The following is a 13141-nucleotide window of genomic DNA, read 5'->3' as shown; positions in this document are numbered from 1 at the left end:
CCAGCACGTACTAGGTGTTCAAAAATCATTTGATCAATGAATACATGAATTGTCTAAGAGAAGTTGTAATGAGTGATACAACGGTTTTATTTTTTGCTGTTTGCAGTGCCTAATGGCAGTAGGGCAAGAAGAGAAATAAGTTTTAATTTTTAAAAAGGACAGCAGACCAGAGAGATACATGGAAAAGCTCACCGATCTTGAGCAGATAAATTCTAGATGGGCGAAAAAGACATCTTCATACTAGAGCCAGCCAGCAACCATCAATATTGGACTATTCAACCACTGGTACCCAACCTTCGCTTTCAAATCATCCCCAAACACAGATCCCCAAGTTCTAATTCCGTATTTCTGTTAACTAATTCATTTATTCAATATATATTTATCAAGCAACTCAAATGAACCAGTTAATTTGCTAGTTCCCGGGCCTATAGCCATGAGCAGAGTAGATAAAGACCCTACTTCATGGAGTTTCGAGTCTAGTGAGAGAGTTAGATAATAAGGAAATGAATAAGGTAATTTTGGATTCAAATAAATATTGTGAAGAAAATAAAACAGGTTGAAACGATGATGAGGAACCAAAGGCCATGAAGCCCTCTCTAAGGAAATGAAATCTGAGCTCAGAGCAGGAGGATGAGGAGGAGCCAGTCTTGCAAAGACCAGAATCAAAAAGGTTACAGTCCTGAGTGTGGAAAGAAATCCATTTATCTGAGGAACCGGAAGGAGGCCAGTGCGGTTGGAGTTTGGGGACATGGAGGAGGGGCCTGGGGGAGTCACAGGCTCCCCAAGTGGTGGGGGGTGTCCCCTGCACACATTCTGCAACAGTGGTGCCTTTCTTAGACCACGGGACACGTAGAGAAGGTGAAGATTTGTTTGTTTGTTTTTTCTGAGCAAAATCTCCATTTAGTACAAAAATTTGTACAGAGCCTACTGCTGTACCAGTCACTTCACTCAAAATAGAACTCGGCTTAGGATTTTCTAGACTAAACCTAGCGATCCATCTTCTCCTCATTACCCCGCCCCCCACCATGCCTCTCTGTCCCGTGGACGCCGAGAGACAACCCTCCCTGGGTCCAGTCTGCAGCTGTCCCATGCGCCTCCCCCCTTAGCCCACCCTTCAGCAGCCGCTTTTGTCTGAGGAAGAGTAAAAGGGGCTATTTAAAGAAACAAGGGGACTGGGGAGCAAAGGAGGCCTCGCCTGCGCTCTGGATGAACAGGGGAGGCCAGAGGGCTGGTGACCATCCAGATGGGCCCGCAGATGGTTTTTCAGGTCTCCAGGGCCAGGCAAGTACATTGAGAAGAAAGATGACCACAGGATGCATGCTGCTGGGGTCAGCGTGAGAGGGACGGCCGTGCTATGATTGAAAGGTACCACCTGTCAGGTCTCCGTGGGAAACCCGAGCCTCCCAGGCCAAGGAGAGTGTTGTACCAACAGGGTGTAAACAATGCTCTTCTGAGGCCCAAGGCTCCTGAAGTGGGGGGTGGGGTGGAGTGGAAGGAGGGAGGAAGGTAGAGGGGGGACAGGGACGGAGGAGCTGGGGGCTAGAGGCCTCTGGGGCTTAAAGGCAGCCCAGAAGTGAGGCCGCTCAGCTAGAAGAAGGAGACAGCTCCCAAGTCCGAAGGCAGAGGCCGCACAGGTAGGAGAAGCCCTGGGCCCCTTTCTAAGCCCCTCCCCCGCCTACTCCATCTGCCAACTCCTCTCCCACCTTCCAAGGGTGGGAGCCTTCAAGCCGGGGGGACCCACAGTTGGAGAAATCCAGACTTTTTTCTAATTCTCTCCACTACTATGTCAACTGTCTTTAGAGGCCAGACTCAGGGACCCAGCCTTGGAGTGCTGAGCAGCTTGAGATCACCTACAGAGCAATCTGCTGGTGGCCACCTTGCAGAGGACTTGACAGGGACCTGACAGGGTAGAGCGTCTCACCAGTCCAGCTGGGTAGGAAGACAGACTCCCCAAGCAGTTAAGGGTGGCCTCTCCCAGGGAGGGTCCCTGGCTGGGGCAAAAGACAGTAGAAACCTCAGGACCACCTGAAGACAGATGGGGTGACAGCGGATCTGGAGGTGTCAGCAGAACCATCGAATGTCATCTATACTATTTGGGGCTTGGAACTCGGGCTCCTGGGTTCCTTTCCTTTGGGTCTGCTGCCAAGAGCCGGGAGAGAGGGAGAGAGGAGCTGTCTGCAGTGCTGCCTCAGACACGAAACAGGGACGGGACGAGGGCTTCCTGGGGAAGGAAGGAGGAAGGAAAGTGGAGAGGAACGAAGGAAGGAGAGGGCCTACTGTGCCCTTAGAAGAGAGAGAGCTGAATTCCTGAGACATGACTGTCTGTCCTCCCCAACCAGGGGTCCCCTTGCTCTGGGCAGAAGCCTTTTAATGGACACTGGCTGAGGACCTGGTTGGAGTAGCATCTTTGGCACAGGCTCTAGACTGGTCGTCAGGGGTTCTAGGAATGATCTGGCCATGTAATTGTCCTATGACTTTAGTCAAGGGACTTTAACTCTCCCAGCTCCAAATTCCTAATCTGTACACCTATTCTCTAGGATTGGGGGGCTGGGGGCGGGGGGCGGGAGGGAGCGAGCGAGGTGAAGCGGGCACTGCAGTGAGAGCTGTAAACTGCTCTAGAGTTGTGAATGCTGGGGGTGGGGGTGTTATCCTGGTTGCTGAGCGTTCTGAGTTTCTTCACTCCTTGTCTATTTATGACAAGCCTGGAGGGTGGAAAGCTGAGGTGATGAACAAGCAAGATGGCCAAGGAGTGTGCGTGCATACGCGTGTGAGTGTGAGTGTGTGTGTGCGCGCGCACCTGCCCTTCCCCTCCGACACGCTAAGCGTGTAGCATGTAGATGAAAGAAAAGATGGTTGCAGCACTCTGCTATGTCTAAGCCAATCACGACCGCATTCTGAGGTATAGAAAGGGCTTGTTATCGACTTCCTGGCGTTCCGTTCTCTTTGCCTTGTCTTACTAACTAAACGCCCTCACGGCTGGGTCAGGGCCTTAACCTGGCACAAGGCAAGGCAGAGGCCAACCCACGCCGTACGAGCCGATGTGCACTGAGAGCTCCCTCCAGGCCAGGTACGCCTCAAAGTACTTCCTGTTCACTGGCTTTCGAACCTCCCGCCACCCCGCTGCAGTGAGACCTATTTTTACCTCCAGAAATCAAGACACCGGGAAGGCAGGTAGCTTGCTCAAGGTCACACAGCTAGTCAACTCTGGGAGCTGGGATCCCATCGTAGGAAGCCTCCCACTGCTCCACACCGTCTTCCAAACAAGAGCGCAGGGCAGGAAGGGGTCGTGTGGGTCATTCAGGTCAAAAAAGGAAAGAAAGCAAAAAATAATGATAGTAATAATTCATGGTCAAACAGGTGTGGAGGAAAGTGTGTTAAATAAGGCTAAGCAAAGTTAAGATTTCTCTACTGCGGGGTATCTAACTGCTAACGAAGAATATTTCTAAAAGGGTAAAGAGTATGTTCTTTCTGGAACAATCTTAGCCAGAGAATAAATCCCCTCCCCCGAGCCCCTGTTAATGTCTTAGGAGACCCTAGTTTTCTACAGAACACAGTTTGGAAAACCTGATCAAGGCCAATCCTGTCATTGCCAGTGGAAACTGAAGCCCAGAGAGGCAAAGGGACTTGCTCAGGTCTTAGTGTGAGTGACTGGGAGACAGTGGTCAAGGCCAGCTTCGTGGCCTCCTGGCTCCCTGCTGATGTGCATTCCAAGTCCTGGCTCATTTGCTGCCCTCTAGCTCTAATGCGTGCTGAACTGCGAAGGGGCCCTGGCAGGAGGGGCGGAGCTGGAGGACAGCGTGAGCCTCTTTGCAAATCCTGGCCTGCTTCCCAGGAAACAGTGGGAACACCGAATCCAGGCACCCCAGGACTCTGGTCTAGGGGCAGTAGGACCCACATCAGTGGCAGGATAGAGCCATGGCCCTCATCTGTCTGTCTTCCTGCCTCTGTCCCAATTACCCAGGTGCCCTGTCGCCCAGAAAGATGGCACTGCAGAGGGCAGGAGGTATTTTTAGCCAGTGACAGGAGTGTCTACTTTTCTTTCTGCCTGAGTCATGCCCTGAACACTATTTGGGGATTCATTTCTCTGTAAACAGACCCCCGAGAAGGGCAAGGGGATTCAGGAGCTGGCCCTGTCCCCCCACCCACCTGTTTTCTTAGATCCTAGAGTAGATACAGTACTTGAATAGGAAACCCCAAGTTAGGGTGTCGTAATCTCCCCCACTCCTGCCACCCGCAAGCAGTTGGGGTGGGGGTGTCAGGTTTCCCTGCAGAGATTAGGGAGAGAACATTTCTATTCTTCACCAACAGAAAGTCTTCCATGCCCAGGCCCACCTTTTCCTAGAACCAGAGGCTGGCAGAGGATGCCAGAGCCCCAGAGACGAGCTGGCCCAGGCTTTCCCAAATTTCAGGCATTTTTCCACCACTTCCATGATTTAGCGACATCTGTACCACCTGCATTCTGCTTTCCTGAATACCTTTCTCTGAATTAGCTGATTTTTAAATTCCATACATGTACTTTTATTATTTTTTTGTTCACTTTTTAATTTTATTTTTTAACACCTACAGCACCCAGCATTCCTAGGTGGTCTCCCATCCAAGTACTAAACAGGCCCGACCCTGCTTAGCTTCCAAGATCAGATGAGATTGGACACGTGCAGGGTGGCATGGCTGTAGACCAATACATGTATTTTTAAACGAAACTTTATATCACTATTAGAAATAGAAACTCAGTATCATTGGCCAGAAATAGAAAGTAACTAAAAATAAATACAATGGAGACCAAACAGTATTACTAGACTCTGTCTTGACGCTCCTGCCTGCTTTGGGCTGAGTCCGAGGCTAGCCACCTCCATTCAGAGGGGAGAGTAGCACCTGCTCCACAGGTTTTGCTGGATGCCACTATGGCATTGTAGCCGCCTCATTGTCTTGATCCAAGAGGCAAAATCCTCGAAAAGGCATCATGCGACCTAACGTTCTGTGGCCCCAGTCACAACCTGCGGGGGGCCGGGAGGTGAATGCCACCCAACCTCGAGTCGGCGGGGCCCTCACCCCACCTCTGGGGGAGCAGCCCTCTGCCCCTTCACTTCACCCCAAGGAAAGCGGGTGCTCGGGTCACATGTCCAAGTAGGGGGGACCCAGAACCGAACCACAGGCCTCCAGACTCCAGGCCAGTGCTGTCTGAGGGCGGGCCTTCATCTCACGCAAACACGGAGCATGACCGGGTCGGCCTGTCTTCTCTTCCCAGAGATGGAGCAGAAGGAAGAGAAACCCTCTGAGGATGGGGCCACTGTCTCCCCAACCGCAGGAACTCCGGGGTCACTGGGAGGTGGAGCCTCTGCAGAGGGGGAGGCCAAAGGCACGGCGGTGAGCACCATCACAGAGGGGCCTCCCGATGGGGCAGGAAGGCAGGAAAGAGCTCTAGCCGGGGATGGCGTGGCAGCTGAATGCCAGGCGGAAGCCGATGGGTTGGGTGAAGTAGAGGTGGAGCCCAAGGTGAAGGCCGAGCCTCCAGAGAAGGACGATGGAGAGGAAGAGACCACAGCTGCTCCTCGGGAGCTGAGTGACGGGAAAGAAGAGGACAGAGCTGAACCCAAGCAGGCTGAGGGGAAAGAGGAGGCAGCGCAGGCCTCTGGGAAGCAGAAGGCTGGTGTGAAAGCAGCCGAGCCCGAAGCCGGGGAGAAAGGCAAGGTGGGTGACGAGGCCAAGGCTGAGCCAAAGCAGGCTGCTGGGGAGCCAGAGGCCACGGCGGCCTCTCAGGAGGAGAGCCACCGGGCAGAGATGCCCAAGGCCGAAGCCCAGGAGAAGGCCGGTGCCCCAGAGGCCGAGTCGGACTCCGAGAGGAGGGCTGCTCCTGAAGCCGAGGCCAAGGCCGGGGCCGAGACCGAGCCACAGGAGGGCGACCTGGAAGAGGCAGAGGTGAGTGAGGCGGAGCAGCAGTGGGAGGGGGCCCCACCCCCTTCTGGAGTCCCCAGGCCCCCTGCTTTATTCCTTGGGGAAAGGCCAGTCTTCCTCCCACTGATATCAAGAGCCCGGGGAGCGGGGTGCAGCACTGTGGTCTCAGGCTGCCTTCCAGATCGTTCTGAAGCCTTCACAAAGCCTTGAGCAGGCTCTTGTGTGACTGCATGCTCACACGGATCACGTTTGTTCCAGAAGCCAGGCAGTCCCAATGAAGAGCAGGACCAGAGTGTGGAGAGAGAGTCAGAGGAAGGGGCAGGGGTGACCCCCAGCTCCCCCGAGGAGTGGCCTGAGAGCCCCACGGAGGAGGGCCACAGCCTTAGCCCAGGTGAGTCAGAGCCTAGGAGCCCAGGAGCCCAGGGGCTGCTGCAGAGGCGACCCCCAAGGGGCGGGCAGGGAGCACGTCGCCGTCACTGGTGGCCCCACTTCCCTCCCTCCTGCTCCTTTCCTCCAGATGGGGTGGGCCCAGACACTGTAGCCTCTGGAGAGACCAGTCCTTCAGCCAGGTAATGTCCAACCCCGGGGCCCCGGTGCCAGGTCCCCCTACCACCTGCTCCCTTCGAAGTCTGCCCTCCCCTGAGCCTGGGCCTCCCCAGCACCTGACCTCTAGACGTTCCAGAATTCCTGGCGTTCAGGCCCTTTCCCAGGGCAGAGCCCAGGAAACCAAAGCAACCAGAGCCAAGGGCGTGTGCGGCACACCTGGTCCACCTCTCGCTCACGGCTGACGCCCCTCGGCGTCCTGACAGGTCTTACAGGGACCCTCATCTTGCCGCTCAGCATGCTTCCAGGCTTCAGCACCATCCGTAGAGCACGGGCAGAAAGCCTGAGTTTGGACGAGGACTCTGCCGCTTACCAGCTGTGTGACCTTGGCCATGTCACTCGGCCGCTCCTCATCTGTGACGTGGGTGCAGTCACCGTGGTTCCCTCACGGGATTATTGCGAGGCTTACATTACATAACGTGTGCAAAGCACCTAGCACAGGGCCTGGTGCCTGGCGGGTGCGAGATCAATTGAGAGCTTTATTCTTGCCATTAGAAGAATCTTCCTTTATTTGGACCGGAAATCCGCCTCCGTGTCACTTTCTTGGGGAAAGATAACCAGTGACTAGTCACTGAGCACTCAGGCAGTTACGTGACAGACACAGCGGGGCGCTGTCCATTCCCCTTCTTACCCAAGCCTTAGAACCACCTCGTAGGTAGGTATTGTGGTCCCTATTTTATAGATGAGGAAGCTGAGGCTCAGAGAAGTGACATGACAATCCCAAGGTCACACAGCAAGTAAGAGGCAAAGCCAGGATTCTAACTCTGGTCAGACCTCGGACTTGTCCTGGTCCTGCCCACACATCCCACCAGACCACATGCTCCCCAAGTTAGATTGAGCCTCATTTTTCCTTCTCAGCCCTCTCCCCGTGCTTGGCACAGAGGAAGTGTGTGCCCCTTGGAGGAAGTGGGTGCCACAACTGTGCATGCCTCTTCAGACCACACCCCGGCCAGCCCCGCCCCCACCCTACACCCTGTACTGGCTAGTCCCAGACCCTCTTACATGTCTTTGAACCTTTCCACGTAGTGAGTCTTCGCCCAGCGAGGTGCCCCAGAGTCCCACGGAGCCCCCGCCCCCACAGGAGAAGAAGAAGGAGAAAGCGCCGGAACGCAGGGTGTCAGCCCCTGCCCGGCCCCGAGGGGCCCGTGCACAGAACCGCAAAGCCATCGTGGACAAGTTTGGCGGGTAGGATGCAGCCTTGGTTGGGCTGGGCTGGGCTTTCTCCGGGAACCATGGCGGGTCTGGGGGAGGCCTGAGGGGTGGTGGTAACAGCCCAGGCCGAGGGGGGAGAGGGCCTGGGGCTGGGGCTCCTCCTTGAGGGGGCCCCCCACGGCCTCCCACCTCTCTGGCCTGGGCTTCTCCATCCCTCCCCTCACAGGGCAGCCTCGGGCCCCACGGCCCTGTTCCGTAACACTAAGGCAGCCGGGGCGGCCATCGGTAGCGTCAAGAACATGCTCTTAGAGTGGTGCCGGGCCATGACAAGAAACTACGAGGTGGGCACGGGACAGGGACCCTTCCCCAGGGCCGCAGGGCAGTGCAGGGTCTGAGCAGATGGGAGGCCCAGAGCTGGCCGAGCCCAGGCCCCACAGCCCGAGGCTCACTGAGGCCCGCTCCGGTCCGCCCGCCCGCAGCACGTGGACATCCAGAACTTCTCCTCCAGCTGGAGCAGCGGCATGGCCTTCTGCGCCCTCATCCACAAGTTCTTCCCTGATGCCTTCGACTACGCCGGGCTGGACCCCGCAGAGCGCCGACACAACTTCACCCTGGCCTTCTCCACAGCAGAGTAAGCCGCAGCCGCAGACGGCAGGGCCGGTGGGGGCTCGGGGCGCCTAAGCCCAGTGCCTCACGCACAGCGCTTGGGGAGGGGGCTGCGGCCACACATTGGGGTAACCAACAGTGTTTGATGGCCAGTGAGTGAGACCGGTAAAATCCCTGCTCGCCATGGCTTATGCTCCAAAGAGAGAGAGATCATAAACACACACGCACGTGAAATAGAGTGCCAGGGGCAGGTGCCATAAAGACAGTGCCAGCAGGTGCCATAAAGACAGTGCCAGCAGAGGAGAGGCGGGTCGGATCTGCTGTTTTAGACAGGGTGGTACAGAGAGTCAGGGTCAGGGTCAGACTCAGACTCAGCTGTTTGTCGGCTGCGTGATCTTAGGCTCCTTCACCAACAGATCTGAGCCTCCATATTCTCTCATCCAAGTACTAACCAGGCCTGACCCTGCTTAGCTTCCGAGATCAGACGAGATCGGGTACATTCAGGGTGGGGTGGCCATAGATAGAGCCTCTATATTCTGATCATTAAAATGGGCTGAGGTTTCCTCTTTTGCGGGGCTATTGTGAGAATTAAGGAACTAAGTAAGCAAGCACCCTATAACAGTATCTAATTTGTGGCAAAAAATCTTAATAGCTGTTCCTGTATTATAACGAATGATATCACAGCTGTTATGATAACTATTATTTGCTTTGGAACCTGGAGGAGGTTTTATTGTTGAGATTCACATAGCTGTGTGCTCGGGTGGAGCACACAGGATGGAGAAAGGGGAGTTTCTAGAAAGGCAGGAGGGACGTGAGGAACAGTGTGGTCCTGAGAGGCAAAGACGAGACTTCCGGTTGGTGGAGAAGGGAGAGGCTCTCTCACCAGCAAAGCACCGAAACCAGCCTCGGCCGGAGACCTCCATCTCTACCCACCTGCGAGGCCCAAACGCCTCGATGGCCTTCGGGCCCCCAAGGAGTTCATGCAGGGAGCCCCGGTTCTTCTGGCCCCAGAGAGAAGCTACTGGGCTTCTTGGTAGAGACAGGACGGTGCAGAGGGCAACGGCCAATGAGGGCGGCTCCGGGTGCATTTCTAAAGACCTGTGACAGGGGAGAAGCCACCTGGGATGCTAGCTGTGCCTTGGCCTGGGAGGCTGAGTCCTCTGGTCCAGTCCAGGCCTGGCCACCAACTTGCAGGGCGGCCTGGGGCAGCAACCTTCTCCTCTCTGGGCCTGTGTGTCCCCATCGGCAGAAGGAGAGGATTGAATATTGATCTGTGCTTTTCAGACGGTATTTTGTTTTTATTCAGCAGATTCCTCAAACCAAATATTAAGCGAATGCCCAACATACAAAACAGATTAAAACAGATTTTTAGGTTGGGAGGGGTTCCTGGAGCTCAGAGCCCAACCTCCCTTCCCAAGATGGCCCTGGAGGCATGTCTAAAGGGCCCAAGAGCACCACCAGGCTTGCCGTTCCAGAAGACTCCTCCCAGTTTCACAGGGTCCTGCCCGGGGAAGGGATGAGTGCCCCGGGGGTGGGCGGCTAAGAGGGTCAGGAGCACATGTCCTGCTCTGGGCTCAGAAACACCTTTAGTGTTGATGACAAGCCCCGGAATAGAGAGGGATTAGCTGCCAGGCGTTCTGCTAAGTGCTCTCCTTGGAGCATCCTACTCGATGCTGACAGTGATCTTAGAGTGTGGACACAAGTGGAGAGGTTATGTGACACCCTGGGGTCGTACGGGAGGGCTGTGGCAGAACCGGGATTTGCAAGTGGACTCCGAGTTGGGACTGAGAGCTCCAAGTGAACATCAAAGGGCATGTGGCTCCACCCTGACCAGATGTCCCTGTCCCATGGGGCACAGGTCATCGTCCCGTGGCTGCCTTGCCTTGGTTCCAAGCCAGGCAGAGCCAGAAGAAGGCGGAAGGAATGGTCAGTGATAATGACAGGCTGACAGGAGGCATCAGGCAGCAGTGAAAAGGGGAGGACATGGTGGGGACCGTGGAGCTGGAGGGTGGAGAATAGAGGTTGAGGTGCTGGGTTTGAATCCTGCCTCCTGTCCAGCTCTCTGACCCTCAGCAGCTGACTTCACCTCTCTTAGGGGTTGGCGTGAAGATTAAGTGTGCAGAGTAAGGGAGCCCCTGCTTTGGCCATCGCACCCCACTGCCCGTTCTAGAACTGTCCTCTGATTCCTTGGAGTCCTGGGATGAGGGAGGGGAGCAGCCGGTGCTGGAGCCCCCGTGGGCTCGATCAGCCGTGCTGCTGGAGGAGTCAGACCCGCTCCGCAGGGCCAATAGGAATGAAGCTTTTGCCTGTCCAGGGTGGAGGGACAGGGCCCACAGGAGCCAAGATCACTGCAATGGTTCCAGGGAGCTTGGCCCATTCTTCGAAATCCTCCAGCCTGTGGTCCTCTCCCTTGTGCCCAGGCCAGTGAGGCTTGGGTTTCGGCCCAGCTGTCTCGGCCCCGAGAGAGGATTTCCGCTGGTTTCTCCTACTGCCAGTGCCCATGGCGATCTGGCAGGCCGGGACTGCCGGGACCTGGCTCCAGGGCAAGGATGCCAAAGGTGTCAGGCCAGCCTGGGGTAGAGTCCCAGCTGTGTCCCTCACTTTGACCTTGGGCAAATCACCAAACCACTGAGTCTCCAGTTCCTCTTCTGCCCTCCAGTTGAGGGCAGAGGGTAGGCGTGAATGAGACGGTTCAGGCGGAAGCACGTGATAAAGTGCCCGGCACAGGGTAGCGAGGCCCCGCCAGCGGTTAATTCAGATTGTCAGCCTTACCGAAGCCAGGAGTGGCACGGCGCCCCAAAGGGCAGCCGGGAAGTTAGAGAAAGAGGACGTGGGGCTAACTCCCATGCAGTCACATCAAGCAGGCCTGCCTCAGGGCCTTTGCACACGCTGCTTCCACTGCCTGGGATCCTCTTTCCCCGGATTTATTCTCTTTGACCTTCCCTGAGCACCCTGTTAAAAACACCCACAATACGGGAATGTACCCTGCCTCCCTTTCCTGCCTCATTTTGCTCCATAGCGCCTCTCACCATCTGATGTGCCGTCTATGTCACGGGTTTGATTACTGTCTCCCACCACGAGAATGTTGGTAACACGAGAGCAAGAAGTTTTGGTTTTGTTCAGCACTGAATTCTCTCAATAAATACACAGAGACCGAATGGAGACGGAGATGGGGCAGCTGCAAGCCAGCACTCTGGCTAGGACCGGGGTTCTGTCCTTTAAGCTCTTCCTGAGGGGCCTGGCCCTCCGGAGGACAAAGCCGGGAGCATGGGGAAGGGGCGGGTTAATGCAGAACTAGAGACCAGAGGATCTCGCTCCCATATGAGAACACAGTGCAATGGAAATGCGAGCTTGGGGATCAGACTAAGCCGAGTTTGAGTTTTAACGGTCGAGGCCTCCATTCCCTCACCTGTACAGTGGGATGGTTGGCCTGGGTGACGTCCCGTCTCCAACACACACGATCCGTCCTTGCCGAGCTGCCCACCCTGCCTTTCCCCTAGCTCCCATGTCTTTTGCCCTTGGCTCTCTGCTCCTCACCCCGCCCCACCCCTGCCTCCCAGGAAACTGGCCGACTGTGCCCAGCTGCTGGAGGTGGATGATATGGTACGGCTGGCAGTGCCCGACTCCAAGTGCGTCTACACCTACATCCAAGAGCTGTATCGCAGCCTCGTGCAGAAGGGACTGGTGAAGACCAAGAAGAAATGAGCTGACCCAGCCTGTGGGCAGAGGTGGGCAGGACGCCCAGCTGGCCAGCCATGGCCCCGAGGCTCACTTCTGCTCCATGGAGACGGGAGAGTCGGGGCTCGGGCAAAGGGCAAGTGGCACCGGTCTTAGCACCATTAAAAGTACTTTTGTAAAATCCTGTCTGGCCCCTCAGCACGCCCTCCCTCCCCCACCCAGGAACCTCTCTCACTCTGGAATAAACTCCGGCTGCCGGGGCTGCTCACCTGATACAATCCTCTCAACAACCATGAGAGGCATTTGGGAAAGTTCAATGGCCTGGGTCCTACTGCTAACCAGCTGTGTGACCTTGGGCCAGTGAGTTAACTTCTCTGAGCCTCAGTTTACCACCGGAATGGGGATAACAGGAGTCCAAACCTCATGAAGGTGTTGCGAGGGTTAAATGAGATCACGAAAAGAAAAATAACCTTACCTGGCACCTGTCGCATAAGTATTCGATAAGTGGTGGCCAAAAGTAAAAACAAATCCTTCATGGCGAGCCATCGCTGGCACTTACCCCAATTCTCTTCCCTCTTTCCACACTCCTCCCAGATTAGGGAGTTCCAAGGCAGGGGCTGGAATCGAGGACTCCCTAGAAATCTCACCCGAAGTAGGCTGGTGGGGCCTACGCTGATTTCTTTGGCTCAAAGATACTCTACATTCTGCCTCTTAAAAGCAGGTACTTTTCCAGTAGCTTAGAACCACTGCACCCAGAAAGTTCTTCCTTTGGGTTAAGTTAATCCCTCCAACTCTGGCTGATGTTTTGGCTTGTTTTTTATTTTTCCATTGCCCATTAGAGATGAACCGCTGAGCTGATGATAATGTCCTGCTAACAATCCTGTCTGGCTTTATCAGCCACTCGGAGAATGTGTGCTGACGTGAACAGGCCATGAAAAACACAAAAATGAAAACCAGCCAGCTTGGCACTGCAGTAGGTGTGGACCCTGCCCCGACGGGCAGAGTGGACCTGGCAATCCACTGAAGCAATCCACTGTGCCTCTGTTCCCTCAACTATAAAATGGGGACATTACCCTTCTGGATGCGTTAACGGCCCCTCTGGCCAGGAGGGCCTAGTCCCTCGTGGCCCCAGGATGTCTGGAGTTACATGAGGCTTGAGGCCATCGGTTCATGGCTGCTAAGTCCCCAGCCTTCTCCTCTCCTGATGAAA

General features: G+C 55.5%; 1 protein-coding gene and 1 pseudogene across 4 annotated transcripts; one reads left to right on the top strand and one right to left on the bottom strand.

Moving 5' to 3' along the window:
- Positions 1 to 4557: 4557 nt before the first annotated feature.
- On the bottom strand, positions 4558 to 4676 carry LOC120600906 (uncharacterized; annotated as a pseudogene).
- Positions 4677 to 4934: 258 nt separating this feature from the next.
- On the top strand, positions 4935 to 12655 carry SMTNL1 (smoothelin like 1). 4 transcript variants are annotated; one of them, XM_039860135.1, is made up of 7 exons: positions 4935 to 5916; positions 6151 to 6283; positions 6410 to 6461; positions 7522 to 7680; positions 7874 to 7988; positions 8127 to 8278; positions 11814 to 12655. In XM_039860135.1, exons 1-7 carry the CDS (start codon positions 5215 to 5217, stop codon positions 11956 to 11958), a joined length of 1458 nt encoding a protein of 485 aa, XP_039716069.1. In that variant the 5' UTR covers positions 4935 to 5214; the 3' UTR covers positions 11959 to 12655. The 4 variants fall into 4 exon arrangements, with proteins under 4 accessions (XP_039716069.1, XP_039716071.1, XP_039716070.1 ...); XM_039860137.1 differs by lacking the exon at positions 7874 to 7988 and having other exon boundaries at positions 8156 to 8278; XM_039860136.1 differs by lacking the exon at positions 7874 to 7988.
- The last annotated feature ends 486 nt before the right edge of the window (positions 12656 to 13141 follow it).

This window comes from Pteropus medius, unplaced genomic scaffold (assembly GCF_902729225.1).
Source record: "Pteropus medius unplaced genomic scaffold, Ma_sr-lr_union100, whole genome shotgun sequence".
Taxonomy (NCBI): domain Eukaryota; kingdom Metazoa; phylum Chordata; class Mammalia; order Chiroptera; family Pteropodidae; genus Pteropus; species Pteropus medius.
The sequence above is the reverse complement of the archived record's forward strand: the minus strand, read 5'-3'. Positions and strand labels throughout refer to the sequence as shown.

Bases quoted from the DNA above. Each gene is read 5' to 3' on its own strand.
- SMTNL1 (XM_039860135.1), top strand. From the start codon at position 5,215: ATGACCGGGTCGGCCTGTCTTCTCTTCCCAGAGATGGAGCAGAAGGAA. The intron at 6,462-7,521 runs GTAATGTCCAAC...CTTTCCACGTAG, and splicing joins GAGACCAGTCCTTCAGCCAG to TGAGTCTTCGCCCAGCGAGG. The intron at 7,681-7,873 runs GTAGGATGCAGC...CTCCCCTCACAG, and splicing joins ATCGTGGACAAGTTTGGCGG to GGCAGCCTCGGGCCCCACGG.